Genomic DNA, 23,684 nt, shown 5'->3' on the forward strand with positions numbered 1-23,684 from the left:
AAGCACTGTAGAGGCATAAAAATCAATGAGTCAATCCCTCTTCATTGTTAACATGGGCCTGAACTAAGAGTTTACGTCCAGGACACGTTCAAGTGTGACGAGAGGCCACATGTAAACTTCTTTTTAATCAAACCAGTAGTTTTTTCCCAAACTCCGACCACTTCTGTGGAGAGTCTGACAGTCACAATTCAAACTACCTGAACTACTCACACAGACTCACACACACACACACACACACACTGTGATCAACAGTCAGTCAGAAAAGACTAGAACAAGAGAACAAGCCTGATAACACCTTTTCAGAATGGACCAAGTGACTTGTGTCTTTGGGGATTAAATTTGTGAACAGAAGCACACACACACACACACACACACACACACACACCAGCACCACACGGTGCCACAACACCTCTTTCTCAGCTGCAAGTATAAAACCACATTGACAGGAGCCTTGTCGGCTCTTGTTGAATGGTCACGCTGAAATGTTTACCTTTACATACAAATAGCCTGGTGTCATGTTGTGTCACATAATGTTTCATGGACAAATAATATGTCCCATTTCTCAATCCGCCCCACAGACCTTAAGCCCCCGTCCAGCCTCTATAGTCGCAGCAGCAACTCCCCGACACCTCAGCTGCAGAAAGGGAACCTTGTGTCCCAGCAGTGAAGTAACACCCTGAATTACATTGCAGGGATACAGAGGTGAGCTCACTCAGCCCTGCGGCTCTGAGTGTTTCGAGGAAAGCAAAGGCATCAGCACCAGAGGAGAGCTTAATGTAAGTATTAGTACATATTGGTTTGTCTTAATGGACTGAGAGGTAGATAGAAATTAGAGATGTTTGTCCCATAAATGAGTACTGATGAAACTGTCCATGATGAGCTTCAACCAAAAGAGTTATAGAAACATTAAACCTTGAATTGGGAAGATTTACTCATGTTGATTTTTTTTTAAATACAAGTAACAAAGTGCTTCACAGTATAAAGGATAAGAAGCAAACTCCACAAGTGCAAGAAAAATATAATTATCAAAACAGAATTAATAATGAAAGAACAAAATATAGGTTAGGATTTTTTATTTTGGAAGGACTGATGTGTGAGTGGTGGAGTTTAGGACCAAATACGACAAATGCTGCTTTCATTCTCAGCCAAATTCAGATAATGTTGGTAAAGGGCAACTGTCAATCATACAAATTCTGTAATAACTGAATTGTGGGAACAATAATGGAAAATAACAAGTACATGTACACAAGTACTGCAACTAAGTAGGATTTGGACCTTTGCACTTTTTAATACTTTTACTTCAATACAATTCAAAGGGAAATGTTTCACATTCATACTCTATTCTTCATTTAATAGTTGCACTTTATTACAATATATTATAATATAATAAAAAATCTTACACGTTATTGTATTAATGAAATTCAATCAATCAGATTGGATACATATATATATATAGCCCATATTTACAAATTACAATTTGTCTCATGGGGGTTAACAAGAAGTGATCCATCCTATGAACTGTGAAAAAACTATAACAGGGGGAAGAAGCATAGAAACCTCAGAGAGAGCCACATGTGAGGGGTCAGTATCATGTGTATAATAATATAAGACACACAGTGAAGATATAATAACATATAAAAGCACCATTCTGCATAATAAATACCTTAATTCTGGATCATTTATATTTTCCTCATTATTTTGTTACTCTGAAGTAAAAATCAGACTTTCCCCTGTAATGAAGTATTCCTTCTGGTCAAATAAAAGTGTTATGTTTTAATAAATGCTCTGCACACTTCCCCCATGAATATAAGAAAGAAGGTGGTCATGTGATTCTTTAACACGTCCACTCATCTTTTCTCTTGTCTTCTTCACATAATGTTTTATTGGTCCTCACACACTTGGTGTCTCTAGTTGACAGTGAATGGAAACGGTCTGCTGGAAGCCAAAGGTCCCACAGAGACAGAGAGCATCTCCTCCTGTGTTTACGTGTTTACTTATTGTTCCAATCGCCCCTTTAGTTCTTCTGTCACTCGCTTTAATGCGATTCTTTCCGGTTCCGCTCGGTCAGAGCTCGGGTCAACGATCCAACTACATCCCCCCTCACATTCATTACATTAATTAGCACGAGGGGGGGAAACAAACAAGTGATGATTAATATCCAAACTATGGCGAATTCTTTGAAAGAGGTTTTTATGGGCAAAGTAAATGTGGAGCGACATGAACAGACCTCAGTGACAATGCAGGAGACAAATATTATACAGGATGTTAAATACCAAAAAATATATTTCTGAACTAATGATAATAATAATAATACATGTGACAAGATATTAGAATTGTATAAACCTACTTTTAGATTATAGAATTGTTGTAGTCAAAATATGATTTGCATTTTAGCTCTTAAAATAGGAAAATAATACATGAGCTGTAACTGCATTAATTCATGAAACTGACAACAATCATTATTATTATCATTATTAATATTGTAGATATGACTAGATATTACAAAAATGTTGCAGACCATATTTTAGGATTTATAATTGTTTTAGTCTATGTATAGGCCAAATGAGAATTTGATCAGAATCGTTAGAACTGTGTTGTTCTTCTAAACTTCATGATGTTCGTGTAAAAAAATAAATGTTTGATTTTCACGTTGACACCAGAGTGACAGATTACCAGGCAAAACAAAATTAAAAGCCTTATATTATTAATCGTATTCTCCTCAAACTGAGTCCATTTCTTATAGGAAACAAATTCTTAAATCTTCCTTTTCTTCACCTAACAGGACAAAAAAATGAAATCTTCGAATACAATAACTTGGTGTCTGAATAGCAGATGATTGCACAGTCTTCCCTGAGAGCTCACACGTTTAGGAAATGCGCTGAATAATCCGCAGCCGTGGCCTTGCATACAGATTCAACTTTTGGGCCTGTGGAAAGATAAGGATGAGGCAGGTCTGCAGAGGCTTCACGATCTTGTAAGTGCCGTGGAGAGTTAAGACTGTGACTCCATCGTTTCTACGGCTGAAAGAAGCTATAAGAGCAAAACAATAGGTCTGTATATCAACATAAAGTAGGAATCGACAACAGGGGGATAGACGTTATAAATATGAATCTGTAATTTGTAGGTAAACAACTCACTTTATCCACGTGTCTAACTGGGAACACTCTGTAACCCACCTTGCCAAACATCAAAAATGAGTTAAACTTAAATCCCCTCCTGTGATTTCCGCTCTAACTTCAGTCTAAATCCTTGTCTTTATTCCTCGGGGTGGATCTGTGGCCTGAGGCTCAGATGAGCTGCTCCAGCGTCAGTGTTTCTCCCGCCACCACAACAGGAAACGTCAGTATGTATGTTGTGATGTTGTGGGCGCGCGCCGGAGGTCAGGGTCGTAGTGTTGCAGCGCGAGGCGACAAGCAGAGTCAAATGGCTCCATGTCTCGCGCTTTGTTCCGCACTCAATTGTCTCGGGGCTGCGCGTGAACCCTGAGACCGCAGCTGTCTGGAGCGCACACACACACACACATGCACCGACATGCACGCAGGGAAAGAAGGAGAAGTTACACACAGAGTAAAGACGCACAACCACTGTAAAAAATATCTTTTTGTTGAGGTTCTGTCGGAATTTGTGATGAATATCTCCTCCTTCCAGTGGTTTTGATTTCTGAATCAACTCTTATCTTAACATCCACCCCTCCCCCAGCAGCAAGTTAGGTTTAATTTTGCTTTGACCTTCCCACATTTATCCCCCTGGTGTGTTCACAAACTCATCCTCTCTGTTCGTTGAGATCTAACTGAACGCACTCATGCCTATAACTAATGAAATGTTTCCACCAAAGATAAACTTCTGCAGTTCTTCTTTCAGCTTCTGTCTTACACTGAAAAGCACAAATACTCACACATAGCAGGCAACACTCAGCGGCTCATGGTTGGATGTGATTACCTTTTTAATGGGTAAACGTGTTTTTTAAATACATTTAGTTTTTAACTTTTACGCATGTGTGGAGTGTGTGAAACCAAAAAGATAATTTGTTAAATCAAAGTGTGAAAATCGAGGTGACGAACTATTTCTACTGATTCACAATGAGGTTAGAGTCAAAGTTGTTTTATTTTATTTTTGAAGGGTTTAGCCTGTGTTAAACTATATGACTACTATTGGACTATACATCCGAACCAAAAGGAGTAAAACCTCCTCACTTGATCTAAAACGAGCATCTTCAGTGGATATTTGCTTTAATAAAACGAAAGAGCCGGAGAGAGCACACGTGCTCATTGTTCCGCCACAGAATAAAGATATGGGTAACAACCAAAAAAAGCGGTGAGTATCGGTATGAGTGGAAATTTCCACTCGGCAAATTAATATTTAAATGAAATGTTACACGTGCACAGGTGAGCGAACAATCTGAGCTGGCGAACTTTCCTTTTTGTGGCAAAGACTCGAGAGGAAGCGCTCTCCAATTTCAGAGGTGAAGTTGAAGTTGTTGGCCTGTGCACCTGCTCCACAGTCTCTCAGTTCGTGCGTAATGCGTAAAGATCACCGTGCGTATTAAGTGTATTCTGGGAGCGACGATTAGAGAAGTTTGGAGAAACTCCTTTCAACGTGTTTCGTGAAGGTTGCTAACAGGAAACCAAACATACATTTACTGAAGAACCAACCTTCTCTCGTTTATAAGTTACTGAAAACTAACCCAAAACCGGCCCTGACATTACGCACGAGCATTGGCTAATTTAATGTTACCTACCAACCTGCACAGCAATCTACGAGACATACCCCATTGGAAATGAATCTGACATACAAGAGGGGGGAGAGAGAAGGGTCTGATTGAGGGGTGGGGGTGTGGAAGACAGAGAGGGAGATTGGGGTGGGGGCGGGAAAGTTTAGTAAAGTGGAACTTGGGAACAGATGCGAGTGAGAGGGGCGCGGCCCTGGAGGGAAAGGTGCAGGTTGCATGTAGTGTGTATGGATGCGTAAAAGCGCGCGGGTGCATGCGTGTCGATACGTGCACGCGGGGTGTACGCGCACTGGGCTTGTGTGCGCAGCTCGTGCAGGAAAAAGGACATGAGCGCACATCGAGAGCGCGGCTCTTTTACTCGGCGTGATCATTTCACGCTTCCCCCCGAAGCCCTTTTTCCACCTAAAGCGTTTAGTTGCAGCTGACTGAGCACTTGCAGGGAGTGCAATAGGGAGCGGAAGGGTCGAATTATTTCAACCTACAAGTCGCCCCAAAACTACTGTAGGACGAAAGAACAAAAGAGAGAGAGGGAGAGAGGGGGGAGGAAGAGAGGCAGACAGTGCGAAAAGTTTTTGTTCTTTTCCTTTTTTCTTCTTCCATCGCCTCCCCCTGTTCTAACGGGGTAACATGGACCAGGGGCCCAGGAGTCCTACACTGCGTCTGGGGAGAGCAGGTAGGGTCACACAGGCTCGACTTGAGATCAATTTCACTTTTGTTAACTTTTATTTTTGTCCTTTGAACAAGTTGTTGTTTGTTGCTTCACTGGTCTGCTTTGAACTTTTACTCAACTCGTGGAAGTTATTTCTTGGATTGGAAGGTTTTGAAAAGTTGAATTTGCTAACTTTCTTCTGTTGTTTGGATACAACTATTCTGAATAATATTTAATTTTAATTTTTTTCTCTTATTTTTAAATTATTTTTAGATTTGTGGAACTTTTGAAGCCAGTATATGATTAGTTACCAGCTCTTTAGTGGAAACTTTTTGCCTTGTTCTAAGAAATTTACAAACCAAAGCAAAATATTGTGTAATTGAAAAGTTTGGCATTTATATTTTGAATAGTTTTGAATAGTTTTGTCATTAATCTAAAAATGTGAAATTTTGGACACAGTGAAGTGGCAGAATGTGTTGGTTTGGGTGGGTCAGCTCTGCTCTACTCTGTGTGCATCACCTGAGACCTTTACTATTCATGTCATGATTGATGCTTCTTTGGAAGACTGTATTTGTGCATCGTCACAACTGTGTCTGTGTGTGTGTGTGTGTTTGTTCATATATTTCCTACATGCAGTGCAGTCAATAGGCTCTATACTTAAATCAGCATCTTTGACTCGGTCCTATGAGGATGTGTGATGAGCAGGTGGAAGAGTTTTTAATTTCTCATTTATGGACAAGATGTTGAAGTCTCTCATCAGCCCAAAATAACTTCATAAATTTAAAGAGCTGGAGCTTGTGTCTCCATCGCCTCATTCAACAGGTTCATCTCCTATAGGCCTATTTATAAAACAGCGGGGTCTGGTACAGCAGCAGATCAGGCCATCGACTTTGTTATGGCACCCAATGGATATCACATCATTTCATATTGCTGCCTGCTGCGTCTGCATTGATAAAATGTCGTTTGTCATTAAGAAACAGTGTACAGGTGAACAGCAGCTATGAAATGGCTCTGGGCCTGTGAAGCCTTTTTCCTCTCCAGAAAAACAAATCTCTGTTGTAGCGGTGCTGGTTGCCTGTTATTTTGGATATGGTAATGAATGCATTGTAGATTTTTCTAAACATCAAACATTTTCATTGAGGACCAGTCTGCATTCTGTGTTCTTCATATTCATTTTCATTATGTTGTAGCAGGGGATTCTGCACCGATCTCCTAAAAGAAATAAATTAGCTTGTGCCTGGTCTTCTATGGACATATGTCATTAAATAATGCCTGTGGTCTATAAGACAAATAATGCCTCCTTTGCAGCCTTTTGTGGAGTGGGCTTTACCCTCTGATAACGGTGAAAGCAGTGGGATTTGTAGCAATTGGATAATAACCTTTTTAACCGCTTAGGAAATCAGAGTTTAAAGGAGGCCCTCCCTTGTTCATGTGTAAAGTCTTCAGGGCCCAGGGCCTATACCTACAGACGCTCCCTTTCCTCTCACTTTAAAATACGTGCTCGGGGTACAAAGGAGAAACCGTGAGAATGAATGTGGATCTAATGAGACCCCCTCTCTTCCCGCCCTGCAGGTTGGTCGTGCGTAAAAGTGCGTAAAGACGAGTTCTTTTCCAATGAGCAGGGCCGCCATATCTGTCAGCAGCGCCAGTGGCTGACGTTAGATTATTATTTTATCAATCAGAAAAATTAGAGAAAGGTCACTTTTCTGGTCTTATTGAAATACATGATCATTGACATATATTTTAAAATGCCTCATAAAGACGAGCCATCATTCCTCGCTGCATTTACAAGTGTTTCACTGAGATACACTTAGTTAGATTCCATCTTTAAGACACACATATACTTAGTTCCCTGGCCCATATATGCTTCACACAGTGGGTAATATCTGATTATCTAGTCTTTGGCAGATCGGAAACCAATAACAGGAGCGCGAGAGGTGGAGGATGCAGGAGACAGAGGAGGGAGGGGAGGAAGAAGGAGAGAGATGTGACCTCACATGGCATATAGCCTACATCCATTCTGACCTCAGGAGCCCCATCATATAATACAGGCCGTGTGTTCTGCAGCCTGACAGATGACAGACTGCTCTTTACTTGCGTTATCATCGCGCCAAATGATTACCAATATGTCCGTGTGATTACAGGCCTGTGAGTGGGAGAGCCACATGCAGCCAGCGCGTGCTCGCCCGCTCGGTTACGCAGCGGAGTCCACAATGGTTCACCCTCAACTCTATATATTTTATTTATTAGTAACGACTTTTATAAAAGCAAACCAAAAAAACTTAAGAAGAGATACGGGAGCATTCTCATTATGTTTACAGTCAGCGGGCGTGTAATAAACGAGCTGGTGGAGTTAACATGCGCTATTAATTTTTCATTGCTTTTTCGTTTCGAGGCTCGGGCGCGAAAAAAAAAAAGAAGAGAAGAAGCAAAACAGCCGAAGCTTTCACGGAGGATGGAGGGAAAGAGGGAAAAGTAGATGAGGAAGGAAAGAAAGATGGGGCACTTCAAAAACATCAACAACTACACTGCCTCCAATTTGCCTCCAAATCATTATCACGACTCTAACGCGTTTTTACTAATGTTTTTAAAGAAAGTATAAACACACACACACTCACACACACCCTTTCTCTCCCTCTGCACCCCCACGTCCTCCCCCATTTGCAGCACTGCAGAGGTAATGAAATATGGTAATGGTTTTGGACCCCCGGATTAAAGTCGTCCCACCCTGATGGAAGTTTTCCTCAAATTTCCAACCCTAAAGCAACAACAATTTGTATACATGATTGATTGTGTTTGGATTTTTTAATTGCTCATGTATTTAATTTGCAAATCGTGGAGACAAGGGCGCACGGCTGCAATTGACTTCTGTGGCAAAGAGGAGCGTTCGCTTCTGTATCTACATAAATAAAACCCGAGTCTGACTGCACAAGGAGAACGAAAACAATGAGAGGCAGAAAACAAAGCAATAAAAACTAAATTCTGCAATTTCATATGGTCATGCGTGTGAGGTAGAGTCTCTGTTTAAAGACCCCAAGAGCCAATTTCCATTTCTTACTTGAAATCTTTTAGAAAAAATGATTATAAATCTATATATTGAATTATGTTTATAAAAGATAGAGAGCATCCAACAGATCTCACAGTTTGTTGATTTTTGCAGCAGTGTCTCTCACAGACATTGCCATCATCCATATTCGCTTAATCTGGCCTAAATTCAGGCCTGTGTCTTTGTCGATTGATCCAACTCTGTATATTCGAGTTTCTGTTTCTTAAGCACATCTGGTCTCTTTTGTTCTATTATTTTTTCTAATTTAGAAAAATATAAAAACAAAAAAATCAATCTCGTTTGCTGTCTGTCAGATTTGTATGAAGCCCAATTCATGAATACTCAAGAAACAGATGTGAAATATGAATGAGGATTATGTGCGGATGCTTCGAGGTGTACTTTACTGTCAGTGGATTAAAGAGCAGGGACGTGGAGTCAATGAAGATTCATGAAGCCATATTTAGTGTTGGAGATGTGGGCTGAGAAATGAAGTGGATCGTTTAACAGCCAAAATACCACATATGTACTGATCCTGTGTTTCAATATGTTTAAACTACAGTTTGGAGTCTTGTCCTTGGGCCTCATGAGTCAAAATATGTTGGTGGTAAAGTTTATGCACGTGCATTTGTTCGTGTGTGTGTGTGTCCGTGTGCACATGCGCGTGCGTGAGGGCATGTGGCCCCAAGGTTGAACGCCCCCTCGTGGTTTGTTCGGCAAACATCCACAATATACGACAGAGAGCAGATTTTAAACCTCCCAGTTTTCTGAGATTAATTGAACAGGAAACTAAAGACCACAAGTTAGTAGAGAGTTAGTGTTTGTTTCATGGAAGTCAACCCAACAGCGTGAATACACCTGATGCATTTGGATTTACGACATTTGAACTAGTCCGTAAGTCTGAGGGCAGAAGAGCTCACTGTGATAGGAAACCAATAATGCAAAGCGAGAAATCCTGGCTAAAAATTAAATAAACTCAATAACATCATGCATTGACCTTTTCAGGATCAGATGCATTGCCTTGAGGTACATCAAGCCTGTTGGTCTGTCGAGGATGAAAACTGGGCAGAATAAAGTAAATATTGTTGTTGTTCATTAGTGTGCTACTGCAAATCACAGCGTCCTAAATGAAACTGTAAGTAGGGGTGAGATCTTTAATGATCCTGTCATTATAGGTGTAAGAATCAGGTGATTATTTCTGTCCTGTAATGTCTCCAAACGTGTTAGATGCACAGCGTAAACAGCGAGGAACAAAAATGATTAAATGTCTAGAAAGAGGAAGAAGGGAAATAACACTTTTTTTAATCATGCTCATGCTTTAGGCTATTTGCGTGGTTAATATTACAGGGGCGAGGCTGAGATATGCCCTCTGAAATCAGGTGGGACGAAACATGTATTGAACCCCCCACCCCCTCTCAGTTTGGAGTGTGAATGCGGAGCTCGCCAATTGCATTTCATTAAAACCACATCCGCTCTGATCCGCAATCAATTAGGTAATGAGTGGGAATGCATGTTTCATGTGTCTCCTCCCGGTTCTTCCTCGGAGCTAAACAGTCATATAACTGCGTGTAGGAGGAATGATCGAAACGATGCAGAGCCAATTGTTGACAGCTCTCCCTCCTGCAGGCCCATAAAGATGAGTGAAGAACAAACACCTTCTGATCTTTGACTGAAAATGTCACTGAAGTGTTTTACCACAACACTCCATGCCTTTAAAACCAGTATTTTTCGTTTATATATTATCACTTCTACTTGTTTGACCTAATCAAGAAAAAAAAAGATGATTTCTGTTCGAGTCACTGAGCAGCCCCTCTTTTTATAAAACCTTGCTGCAACTAAGCCTCATTTTAGGTAATACTCGATTAATTATCCATTTAATATTGACATGAATAAATTGAGCGCAAACGGGTATAAAGGCATTAGCTTTTTTACTTGGTTAATTGAAATTAAACATATGATCATCCACTCCCCGAGCCCCGCTGTCGCACCGCCGCGCCTCCCCCATTGGTGGACGGACAATGCGTGCGGGGCGTCATTGGCCCACGGGATTCGCATCAGCCTATCGCCGTCGCCCCCCGCCCGGTTCTAGCAGGGGCCGGCGGTGACGTGTCGGCAGCGCTCGCCGCCTGATTGGCTGAGCTTGACGTGAGTGACGGGCAGCTGGCCGGCGCGTGGAGCTTAGGGTTCCAGGGGGCTGGGAGCGCGGGCGCTGTCCGCACGAGAGCAGGTCCTGAAACGCGGCGTGTGCGCCACCGAGGACGCGTCAGGGCGCAGGCAGCTGAGTTGAAGAAGCGCGCGTGTGTGTGCGCAAATCCACACCGCTGCGTTGGTGTTTCCTGGCGTGAGCGCGGAGGAAAGTCGCCTCTGAATCTGGACGGGACTGTTTTCCTTTCAGGCGAGAAGAAATTCTGATCTCAAAACTCCCAGACACCCGAGGAGAGTCCCGAGGCTGCGCTGGTGCGTCTAGACGAGGAGAGAAGAGAGAGCAGGATAAAAACTCTCCACTCAGCCTCTGTTGCTATAATCCACAATCCTGTTTTCGTTTATTTTCCTGCTGCGTAATTTTCTGCCTTTCTTTCCTTTTTCTTTTCTTTTTTTCTTCCTGTTCTGGCATGGTGGATATGAGACTTCAAAGATGTGAGCGCTCACTCGCTTCACTGATGGGAGATTTATCAAGTGTCAGTGTGAGAGCAGCAGCAGCCGAGGACGATGTGCGCAAATAACCTGGAAGAAAAAAAACCAAACGAGGATCTGTAACGAATATTTTTGTTGTTTAAAAAAAATAGGATTTTTTTTTTCCTGCTATTTTTTCCTGCTATTTTTTGACAGACTGAAAGGAGAAACTTCACCCCCCCCCCCCCCCCTTTCCCCACCATCACAGTTCAGGGGTCACAGCCAGCGGACCGAGAAGGAGACAGGGAGGGAACCTATACTTTTTTATTTTTTTGGCTTGCATGCATATTTTTTAATTCTTTTATTTTTGCAGAACTTTTACATTTTCACATGCCTGGACTGGTACAATGAGCTCCATCGCTGTCTCTCCCCTCCTCTGGTTGTGTGGACGCCGGGACAGAGCAGCTGTGGTGTCCCGACCCCAGGAGGAGGGAGCCCGGCACTGATGCGTATTTTTGACGCCGTCCACCCACAAAGCTTCCGTTTTAATTCGAGATAAAGTCGCCTGTGAGCAGCGTGACTCCATCCCTCAACTGAAGCTTCATCTTTTTAATCAACCAAGAAAAGAAAAGTTGAATTTCTCTTGAAGGGGGCCGGTCGCCTGCCTTTTCCCCTGTAACGGAGGTCAGGGTCTGCGGGCCGTCCGGTGGTATTTTAAGAGCCCTTACATCTTACCGGGGCCCTGCAGCCCCTCCTTACATGATGGAGATTCACTGTAAGCACGACCCGTTTGCAGCAATGCACAGTAAGTTTAAGCGTTTATAATTTCTTCAATATGCATGTTCCCATGATCTGCCCTGAACTCAACCAACCCCCTGACCAGCAACTCTGCCTGTGCGCATTTTGAGGGAATAACAGTGGAGAGCAGCATTTAAAGCTGCTGAGCGCTGCACACAAAAAAGCCTACATCCCTCCTCCAAGTCTTGAAGTCTGTTTGAAATCTTTTTATTCATTAATCTGCTGAAATCACACAATTCTGCTACAGCGTTGAAATAATGCGCATGAGCACATCAGCCTGCTCCAACATTTAAATCAAGTTTTTAATATTGGATAATTAATATTAAAATTATAATGCTGTGATTTATTAGAAAATATTTTGAAACACGTGAAAAGGAACAATCTCTTCTTGTATTGGCACAAAAATAAATAATTAATAACTTCATCAGAGAAGGATTTTTTCTGCAGTGATTTAAATCGGGATAAATTCAAAACTTAAAGCCTGAATCATGTTGTGAGTTATTATCTTTTCATTTTCGATTCATCGTTCCACTAGATTTTCTTAAACGTCTCGTCTCTTATTATTCAATAAATGTGCACATGTCGAACAGAAGTAAATTGACAGAATTACTTGTGGAGCGGAAGTGATTTTATTTTAAATTGTGAAATGCATTGCAATGCTGCAGGACTGCATTCTGTCATATGTGTTGTGTGTTGACGGTCTGCTGTGTTTTCCTGTTTGAAGGAGAGAGGAGGCGCAGGGGTCAGAGAGAGAGAGAGACAGTGAGAGAGAGGGGGGGGGGGAGAGAGGTTGGGTTAACAAAGCATGACTAAAAGCTGAACTTGATCCACAAACAGCGGCGGTGTTTGTGCACATAACCAGGTTTAGACAGACAAATACACATGCACAGGTGCAGGAGCAGAGCTGCCCGGGTCTTATAATAATAACAAGGTGAGCCTCTGTTGATCCCCCGCAGGGAAATTCTCCTTTCACTGCCCAGCAGGACACACACACACACACACACACACTCACACACACACACACAGGTCCGGCCTCGCAGCATGTCACCACCGCTGCAGCGTCTTGCTCAAGGGCACTACTTCAGCAGAGCAGGTGCTTTGGGGACGTATTTGGCAGCACATATAAATGGATGAGGAGGACACACACACACACACACACACACACACACACACACACACACACACACACACACACACAGACACACTTGGTCACTCAGTCGTGACATGGCGGGCCCTGCTTTGTTTTCCACTCTCCCTCCCCAGTTACCATCTCTCTGTCTTATTTTAGAAAAGTGAAACTATTCTGCATGAAAGCTCACATAAATAATTATCAAATAAATAACACATTTATTTTTATTTCGTTAGATAAGCACAAAAACTGTAAACTTTAAAGGAAAACAACTTTAGAATCATCTCCTGTTTGGATACAATGGACGTTCAATTAACAATAATTAAAAAATAAAAAATGTCTATCCACTTTCAACAATCTTTAAGTTATGATTGTTTTTAATGCACTAACTTTATATAGCTTAAAAACCGATGTAGCAGTGTGACAATCTTTTATTATGCCTCCACTAAAATCCACAGAAATGGCCCTGCAGTGTATCATCGTGTGACTGAGCAGATTATATGTTTTACTGCAGTTTAGTCTTGCAGAGGAATTAGAGGTGTTGTGTGACTGACAGAGGTTCCCACGGTGCGTTATCCTGCGGGAGAGGAAGAAGTCAAATAACTGATTCAAAAGCTAGAACGAATCACGTTTCCTCTTCTTCTCCTTCTTCTTCTCCTCTGTCGCTTCACCAAAGCCAATGATCCGCAGTGCTGACGGTCAGAGCGCAGCTAAAGTTATATATGTCAGAGCCAGGAGACGCTTTAAAACGATTACACCCGAAAAATGTCAAGGGAGAGAGGGGAAGAGGGTGGGGGAGAGAGGGAGAGAGAGAAGGAGGGGGAGAGGGTGGAGGAGAGAGGGAGAGAGAGAGGTTGGGATGAGTCTATTGCGAAGTGGAAATGTTGGGCCATGTGTGTATGTTCTCTCTCTCTCTCTCTCTCTCTCTCTCTCTCTCTCTTTGTGTGTGTGTGTTAGGCCTATATGTGTGTAACACTTTCATAGTGGTCTAAAATGTCACAACGTAAGTGTATGTGTGTATATGTGTGTGTGCATGTGTTTTATGTGTGTGTGTGAACTCCCCTCAACACTGAACGTTACATACTTTTTTTATTATAGTTTTTTTTGTTTATCAGTTAAAAGTTGCCCCCCCCCCCCCTCTCTCTCTCTCTCTCTCTCTCTCTCTATATATATATATATATATATATATATATATGTATATATATTATTCATATCTTTGGTGACACACCGTGACTGTTGGGTTTTAACTTTGCTGACTCTGGAGCGTGTTTCATGGTTTCATGGCTGGTTTTCAAAGGCTGGCAGTGATGTTTTAAAAATCTATAGCAGGTAATTGTGATGATAATGAGCTGAATTTCATAATCACGTATTGTAATGGTAATAGTGATGTTGAATAATAAGGAGAGGCTGCTGTGGCCTATACTTAGTGCATGGTCCTCTCATGAGTTCGCCTGAGGAAAAGAAAAAGGAAAAAGGAAAAGAAGTCTGAGAATTTATTGGCTGGATTATAGAATTTTTTTTAATATTGTTTTAACTAAACTTTGTCCCCTGAAAATATGCAAGAAAAGATACAGAATGGAAGCAGGCGTCATTTATTCTTTATGTCCTCAAATATTATTTGAATCAAATCTTTAATCTTTTTAAACGAATAAAATACACCGTTTATTAACATGTTTTTTTTGAGTCGCACTTATAATCGACGAAATAACAATTATTCCACATTTCAGGATAAACTAACGCTATAGGTCTGAGAACGGCAGCGGGCACATCTCACAGATCTATTCATTGTTTGCTGAAGGAAATGTGCTTCATCTGTATTCTAGCGGGCGAGTTTCCAAACAGGTTTTCAGCCAAAAGTCATTTCTACTTCCCTCTTTTCTTTTTTTATTTATTCTTTATATATTTATTTTTTACACAGAAAGAGAGAGAGAGAGAGAAAGAAGAAAAAGACGCGGTGGCGTTTCTTTGCGATTTCTCTTTTTGCTTTATTTTTGAGTCGTCAGGCCGTGACGAGGCAGATGAGAGATGAGAGAGAGAGAGAGAGAGACATAGAGGAATGTAGACAGACAGAGAGCCTAATGGACCTTATTTTCTGGATGGGGGAGCTCCAATATATTCTGCTTTATCTCTGTATTTTTTCCTCCTGGAAACAGTGAATCAATCAAACATTTAAGGAGGTGCTGGGCTCTTAAGTCAGCTCCTATAAAGGCTAAATAAATAAAATACAACAGGGATGCATAATGACCCCTGCTCCTGTGGCTGTCTCTGTCCCTCACTGAGTCTCTTTCTGCAGGATGAAATTGAAGCTGCTGCCTCTGCCAACACTTTGCCCCTCTCTGGAGACTCTATAGTTTCAGCATTCATAGAAAGACCCTTAAAAGCCAAGATGACCCCCCCCCCTCCCTAATTTGGCAAAAATCTTTGTATAATTTGCAACAAAACCTCCCAGGCTGGCTGGTGTTCATCGAATTGTGATGAATTACTGGAGCTCTGTCACTAAAGCTGTGAGGGGACGTCAGTCCTGGATTCTTCATGTACGCTGACATGTTTTCAAATTATTTATTTTGGGCCTCTGACACAAGAAATGGTCAGTTTCTCTAGAAATGCAAAGTAATTCAGGTATTTTTAAGTATTTCTGTCTGTCAAAGTGATAAAAAACCACAACATCTATTCCTCTCATGACTAATATTACAGCTGGGCCTTTAAAATGAGAACTTAAACCACTTATTCAGAGAATTAAGCTACAGAGATAAACAAATTTATATAGAATGTTTGTGTTTGTCCATATCAGTATGTATGGGCTTGGAAAATAAATTTCAAACACATAATCCCCCATAGTGGCCTATACCCCAAGAATGGTGAGAGCCCGGGCGTCTAATGCCAACAGTAAACACACAGATAAGTAAATAAATAGTTATCTGGGGGGTTTTGTGGGTCACAAGTCATTCCTCTCCCCTCTGTACAAAGCAAGGCGTATTTCATGCCCTGGCCCAGATAGGAAGGGTGAAAGGAACCATTTCATTTACTCTTATCTGAGAAAGAGACAGAGAGAGAGAGAGAGAGAGAGAGAGGGAGGGAGAGTTGTCTCTGGAGATATACCTGTGGCAAGGAGGACGTAGCACAGTAGGCTTCTATAAACGACCCTGCAGAAACTGTGCTTTTTATTCAGAGGAGCAGGCGGCAAAGGTTTCAACAAATAATAATAAAGAGAGGAGGGAGGAATAATGCCTTTTTACAACCATGCACAGCATTCACAGCATTCACAGCCAGCGGACGAGTGTGTTAAAGACTTGAATTTGGCCATGTAGGTCAGCACGCTCATTCTTGCTTTGAGGAATATCTGACAATGTGTGTGTGTGTCTGTTTGTGTGTGTGTGTGTGTGTGTGTGTGTGTGTGTGTGTGTGTGTGTTTGACAGTTATTGCTTTGCATGTCAGTACCCAGAGGGACATTATGATCATCAGGATTCTAGTTAAACACAGGAATAAATCACACTAAATCACTGGATTACTCACACACACAGACACACACACACACACACACACACACACACACACACACACGCTGACCCAGGAGTTGAAGTGCTGAACCTGAACCACCATCAGTCTGGCTGGAGATCCTCGTTTTATGTTGTTCCCCATCTCTCAATTTGTGCGACTATATCAGAGAAACTGTGGATTTCAGCAGAGGTGGAGTGGAATAAATCCAAGTACCTGCGGTGAATCAAGGGTCGGAGGACAGAGGGTGTACATGCTGCATAAAATTGTGATTTGTAATAACTAAAATTTACATAACTCAGTCTTCATGCACCCATTAGTATTTCCTTCTAACAGACTTCAATTATTTCAAACAGCAGGTGTAGGGAACAAAAACTGTTTCCTGATGTTGCGCCTCAAAGTTTGTACAAATATTACACAAAACAACACAGAGATCTGCAGCAACATGTACTTTTTCAGTTGTGACCCCATGAGAGTTCTGGTTATTTTGTGCCCACTATGCTGTGGCTCTTGTTTCGTTAAAGTCCGACTAACACGAGCGCACATCTCCACCAAGGCCCAACAGTCTCCTTATTCAATCAAACTGCACATTTCACACACTCATGGATATACAGTAAGTCCCCTAAAAGTGCTTGATTCTTTCAAGATCTATGAATTATTCCATGAAAAAAATCGACAAAAATTATATGTTGTTAAAGAAAGTGAAAAAACATTCCTAGATCTCTGAACCCTGATCAGAGCACCACATCTTGTGGTTATTCCCCCAGAAGTTATTATCTGTGAGCTGCTTCACTGTATTGAAACACAGGTTTTTCAATTTTCAATTAATACATTTCCTGTACTAAAGAACAATGTGCATCACACATGTTGTTAGGTCTGTATTGCTGTCTAACAGAAACAGTAAAGGCATAAAGGAATATTCATATTTAGAGTATTAGTTAAAAAAAACCTTCATTCTAACTGCCACCTTTGCTTTGTTATTAAAGTCACTAAATAACAGACAAAAAAGATTTAAGTGAAGTTAGAGAACAAGTTTAAAGGGTAAATTGGCTGAATTCCTCTTTAAAATCTAAAATACTGAAATGGAAGGTGAATAGTTTTAACACAGCCATAATGTCATTATGGTGTCTCTACAGTTTGATTGTTACCGTTCATACCATTTAGTCTTTGAATCTGGGTTGAGCCCAGTTCACAGGGACGTGGCATAAACAGAAACGACTCTGTCTGTTTATTGCTGCCTTTTGTATAGAGCGATTGCTTTTTAAATTGTAATGTCTGCAGCAGGCACCTGTATAATGAAGCTTATTCTTAAATCTTAAAAAATAACAGGATGGAAGACAGGGACCAGACATATGGGCTGTTTGGAAATAGCTTTGTTTGATTTCACACTATTAGACTTTCTCTATTTATCGTTCATGTGTTCTGTTTGTGTGTGTGTGTGTGTGTGTGTGTGTTGCTGTATTTTATGCTGATGGTGAACAGAAGAGGACACAGGGACAGGTTCAGGGGACAGCTTTGTGTTTTAGGGGGTATCCCTGCTGGGGTAATGTGTTTAAAATCTATTACCCCCACAGCTAGGATTAGTGTGTGTGTGTGTGTGTGTGTGTGTGTTTCCCCTAAAGACGTAATCACTATGGTAATACAAAAGCCAATGGATTATGTGGTGGTGAAATTCTGGTTGATTTATACTCTGCCTTTGGTGAGATACACATATACAGTATATAAACATACTGGTATTGAGCTGGAGACATTTTTTTTATCAGGAAAAGTCTTCGTTGCCTCTTTCTCTCTTTTGCATCTTGGTGCGTTAACGTTTTTTTCGCTGTCGCCTCTAAATGAAAAGTTCCTGCTCTCAGACCCGGCTCTTTCATCAGCCTCCGCTTGGTGTATTTATTGTCCCAGCTCGTTTGTTAAAAAGGGAAGTTTGTCAGTCAAATTAACAGGAAACTGATTTTCTGAGTCCTGTGACTAAAGTAGTGCGACTGCAGGATTTAAACAGAGTAAAACATTAATGAAACTACAAGTTATTAAACTATGTGATGATTCAGCTTTTCTATTGCAGTTCATCCTGGTGCATATACCATATACTAGTCTCACTCTCTTACATTCATTTCTTTCAATACTTTCATCCCTCTATCCCTCAGGGGGAGTAATAGTGGTATCTTTCGGTAAAGGACCAGAGCAAGGCCGCGGTCAATAATTAATTGAAATCCCTTCATTTACTTAAGATCTTAGTGTATCTGCTACGCCCTAGGCGAAAATGGGCAAAGTTTGCACTTAAGTACTGTCCAACTGGTACTATATAATATGCTGAGCAAGACAAATCAGTTGCAGCAACGAAATAACACTTTTCTGATGTTATTTGACTCTGGCCATGCAGAAATACTAGTAGATGAATGAAATTGATTTCTTGTCTGTTCTTTTAAAAACTAGAATTTCAAATGTAAAAAAGTAAATAAAAACACTGTCAGTAGTGACTCAAGTGCGCTGAGATACTGATTAGATGTAATCAAATAATCTTAATAAACTTTTACCAAGTGCTAACTCGCAGACATGGATACAGAGAAGGGTTATGTAGAAGCTTTACTGAGCACTTTTCTTTCTTTTAGTCTTCTGGACAAGAAAAAGCCATCCGGGTGAGAGGAGGTGGTGTTTAGCAATCATGGACTGTGGACACTAAAAGCTGCTGTGGAGTTTAGCTACTGGAAAAAGATTCTGTTTAAACTGCCCTTTAGCAAGGTACTTGACCTCCAAGTGCTTAAGTTGAGTTGCACAGTGGTTAGTAATAATAGAAAGATTTGTTGTTACAATAATAGAGTTCAAAATATGAATATATTTTCAAATTACAAATAGATTATCTAAGGTTGTAAAAAACTTTGATCATTTTGGAAAAACGAAAGACAAGGTCACTTTGACAATAATGAAGAAGTTGATTAATATGTTCTATAATTTATTGTTATTGACCTCAACACTTTGTCTGTTAAAACAGGAGCTAAAGCCACAGTTGCTCGCTCACATTTGAGTGGATCCACCTCTGTTAAATTGTCTGCAAACCAATTTATATTCACTTATATTCCTTTATATTCTTTCCCTCTCACTCATCCTTGAACTGTTTCATGAACTTGATTAATTTAAAACTTTTCTCTCACTTCAATAGGACATGGTGGCGTGAACCAGCTCGGAGGTGTGTTCGTAAACGGCAGGCCCCTCCCAGACGTCGTGCGACAGCGAATAGTTGAACTAGCCCACCAAGGGGTTCGGCCTTGCGACATTTCACGCCAGCTACGAGTTAGCCACGGATGTGTCAGCAAGATACTGGGCAGGTAACAAGCACACAAGGACATGGAGATGATGTGAGCTGACACGTCACAGCTCAGACAGTTGGTTTGACACCTGCCTTCATGTAGAACATCTGAAGTGTGATGTAGCTTTAAACATCTGCACCAACCATTTGCAACTTTGCACATCTCGTTCATCTTTAAGTCCTTCAACTCAACATGTGTCAAACTGAGGCTCCTGCAACGTGACACTCATTCATTTAGTGTCAATTCTGTCACTGATTCAATCCCCTCAACATGCACAAGCTGCATCTCTCAGAACTGACTGCCCTCGTTTCCCTTCACCTCTTATTTCTCTCCCTCTGTTCTCTGCCCTACCTCTTCCCCCCTTTTCACCTTTCTCTCCTCTCTCTCTGTATCCTGTATTTCTCGTACTCACCCCCCTTTTCTCCCTCTCTCTGTCTGTCTCTGCCTTTTCAAAGCTAAATTCAAGAGCAAATCCCTGCTCGTTCCGTCCCCCACAGAAGAAAGGGGCACAAAAGGGAAAAGATTCATCACTTTTTAGAATTAGCATCAAAATGAAAGTGGCACCATATTTCTGCAAACCCACCCCCCCTTAAAAAAAGGACAGGGAGATGGAGAATGGGAGAAAGACAAGAACAAGGAACACAATCAAAAGGGAAAAGGCGTGTTAAAGAAGAAGAGTGCAGGAAAAAAAGAAAAAAAAAAGGAATGAGAGACAGAGACCATTTGTGGGGACGGAGGGGAAGGATTAGCTACAGCGACCCTCAGCTATATCAAAAAATGTGTAGCTCATTGTTCTCCCTCTCTTCTCCTTCTCTCCCTCTCATTCTGTCGTTCTCTCTCTACCTTTCTCTCTCTCTCCCCCGTCCTGGCCGTTCAACTCACTGAAGCGTTACTGTGAGGGGGGAGGAGAGGGGATCGAGGGATGGAAGGAAGGAGGGAGGGTTGTTTTATCCTTTCCTCTCTGTCTCTCTGGTGCCAGCAGAACAAAAACACCAACTCTACCACCCTGTGTGTGTGCGTGCATGTGTGTGCGTGCATGTATTGGCTCATCGTCTTGCGGATATCAATAACCATGCTCGTTTATTCACCAATGATTCAGCTGTGAATAATTTAAATAGTTTTCCATTTGAAAATAGATTGTTTTTTCCTTTAGCTGTGTTTATACTCCAGCTGTGAATCGTCAAAATGTGCAACACACCCACATAGTGCAGCACGCACGCACACCCACACTTAAAAAGAAAGACAAGGAAATGCACATTTACAGGAACACACATCTTCACGGAGGGGATTACTCTACCATACAGCACGGAGAGAGAGAGAGAGAGAGAGAGAGAAGGAGAGAAAGAGGGAGAGAGAGAGTGCAGCAGGTTTAAGACTGACTGACAGCTTGCATCCACACACAGCATCCCCCCTTTTCTGCAAGCTGAGTAGCGCATTTGCTGTCCTCCCAACCCCTGCCCCCATGCCCCTTCTGCATGCAAATACATTCATGAAATAGCCATGGTGGACGAGAAACGCCTGAATCCGTGAGTGTGTGTGTTTGTGTGTCCATGCCACCCTCCTCTTACCGTGGTGTCACACTGTGAAATTGACTAAAAAAGCAACAATCATGCACAGGTGGAGTCAGGTATTAGAACTGTTTCTTTTCAGGTGTATTTACCTGTATGTTTATTCATATAAGCGACACAGTAAATGTATCTGCAGCAGGTTCTCATGACTCCAACATTACAACTAGTAAGGCTGTTCATATTTCACCTTTGGGTGAGTCCCACTGAGACCTGAGACCCAGTCTATGAGGGAGACCTGGTCAACAGCAGCATAAACTGTGTAGATATAACTAAATTCATAACAATCAGACGAAATCAATCAATCAATCAATCAATCAAATTTTATTTGTGGAACTCATATTCAAAAATCTCAACTTACTTCATGGTTCAAGGAGGTGCAACACTCTCTCTACTTTACAGTGTGCAATAGATTGATTTACTAAATGTCATTGAGAGAAGACAGCGTCTAGTTTAAATGGAGAGGTGTATCACTGTCCAAAGGTAAGAAACTAAACAGACCAAAAAGAACAAACACAAATCCAGTCCTTTGATACAGATGCTCAGCTGAATCTTATATGAGGCTTCAACAGTCTGAGTTAGAACAATCGGGTATCTTCCAAAGTTATAGTCTTTAGTATGAAATCCCCTTTTACTGTGACTCCCTTTGTCTTTGTCCTCGAGACAGAGGGAATTTCATACTAAAAAGACTGTGACTGTAACATATCCACTGAATTTGTTTGCCTTTACTGTAATTGAGGATATTTCTGCACGGAATGAGGGGTGTTTACCATCCCACCGATCACTTCATTTTACTTTGTCACCATGGGCAGCAAGGACATTTGTAGCCCGTAACTCTAAATCTAAATTGACAGATGAGTATTTAATTTTTTAAGACGGACATTACATTTTTGGGAATCTTTTAAGAGACACAGAGCAGGAGAATCATCTCTTAAAAGATCAAGTGTAAGTGGAGGAGGAGGGCAAGGGTTTTGAATTAAAGCCAGAACGAGATGCTGAACAAAGTGGAAAGGTCATCGCTCTACCTCGAGAGCCAGGAGGGAAAACATATGAGACCGAGTGGAACCATGTCCAAATCACCGCCAGCAGGAGGGGAACGAAAGGGCCAGTAAAACAATAGAAAGGTGTTTTTTCTTTTAAATGTGCCAACTCTTTGTCCAACGTGACATCAGCAATGAAGAGAGGCTGATTCTTTCCGAGCCGTCACTAAAGTCATGATGTGATTTCAGCAGGGGTGTTTTTAAGTATAGTAGTATAAGTAAAGATAGAGGGATAATCAAATGACAGATTTTCAATCTATCTTCAAACCTAAGTTTGATGTAGTTGAATCCTCTGAGCTTCATCGATGTCCAGAAACCTATAAGTGACAGCTGAGGGACATCGATGTAAGATCAACCGATCAGGTCCCACGATAATGAATGTCTCAACTTCAACCTCATAAAACTGCTGAGCTTTATCAATCATCAGTGTTGACGTTGCATTCAGGACTATTAATATCACATTATTTCAAGATAATATTAAAACCACTTTAAACCTGTGGGACTTGAAACAATCCACAATTAAAATGACAGAAACCCTCCAACAGCTTTTATCTAACACTTCTAGTATCTCTGCAACCGTATCGTGTTGCTCCCTATGACCAACGTTGAACATCTGCCCTGCTTTGATTGGCAGGTACTATGAGACGGGCAGTATCCGCCCCGGGGTAATCGGGGGATCCAAACCAAAGGTTGCTACACCCAAAGTGGTCGACAAGATCGCCGATTACAAACGCCAAAACCCCACCATGTTTGCCTGGGAGATCCGGGACAGGCTCCTGGCCGAGAGAGTGTGCGACAACGACAGTGTCCCCAGCGTCAGCTCCATCAACAGGTATGAGGGTCTGGGTAATTTGTGTGTGTGTGTGTGTGTGTGTGTGAATTTATAGCAACAGGTATGGAGTGTAAGTAGAGCATGAGGAGCAGAATGCTGTTTTATGTGTGTGTGTGTGTGTGTGTGTGTGTGTATGTGCCAGTGGAAAAGAGAATAGCAAAGAGGCCCCAGTCTCCATATGTATGAAGTGGCTGCAGCTCAGTGGTTCAACACGATGGTACAATGACAACCCTTTCCCCTGAGCATAGAGGCAGAGAGAGGGAGGGATAGTGAAATAAGAGAGAGAAGGAGTGAGCAAAAGAGGCGGACAAAAGGGAGGGAAGGTGTGTGGGAGCAAGGAGGGAAATAGACACAGAAAGAAAGGGAAGAAAGGGGAAGGGAGGAGAGGAAGAGAAGGAGAGGAAAAGGGGAGGAAGGGAAAAAGAGGGAAGGAAAGAGGAAAAAAAGGCTTGCATGAGCAGCCAAGCAGGAAGTGTGAGGCCCCT

The 23,684-nt window shown here is 41.7% G+C and overlaps 1 protein-coding gene across 4 annotated transcripts in view; it reads left to right on the plus strand.

The window, feature by feature from the left end:
* The first annotated feature begins 5,029 nt into the window (after window positions 1–5,029).
* pax5 (paired box 5) overlaps window positions 5,030–23,684 on the plus strand; it is a 53,075-nt gene continuing 34,420 nt past the window's right edge. The window contains exons 1-3 of one of the 4 annotated variants that reach the window (XM_069529656.1): window positions 5,030–5,402; window positions 19,615–19,780; window positions 23,002–23,199. In XM_069529656.1, coding sequence (XP_069385757.1) covers window positions 5,357–5,402; window positions 19,615–19,780; window positions 23,002–23,199 — 410 coding nt within the window. In that variant the 5' untranslated portion in view covers window positions 5,030–5,356. Of the gene's footprint in view, window positions 5,403–10,454; window positions 11,840–19,614; window positions 19,781–23,001; window positions 23,200–23,684 lie in introns of those variants that run through there. The other 3 variants (XM_069529653.1, XM_020100454.2, XM_069529655.1) reach the window with 3 other exon arrangements.

Source organism: Paralichthys olivaceus, chromosome 8 (assembly GCF_024713975.1).
Source record: "Paralichthys olivaceus isolate ysfri-2021 chromosome 8, ASM2471397v2, whole genome shotgun sequence".
Lineage (NCBI taxonomy): Eukaryota > Metazoa > Chordata > Actinopteri > Pleuronectiformes > Paralichthyidae > Paralichthys > Paralichthys olivaceus.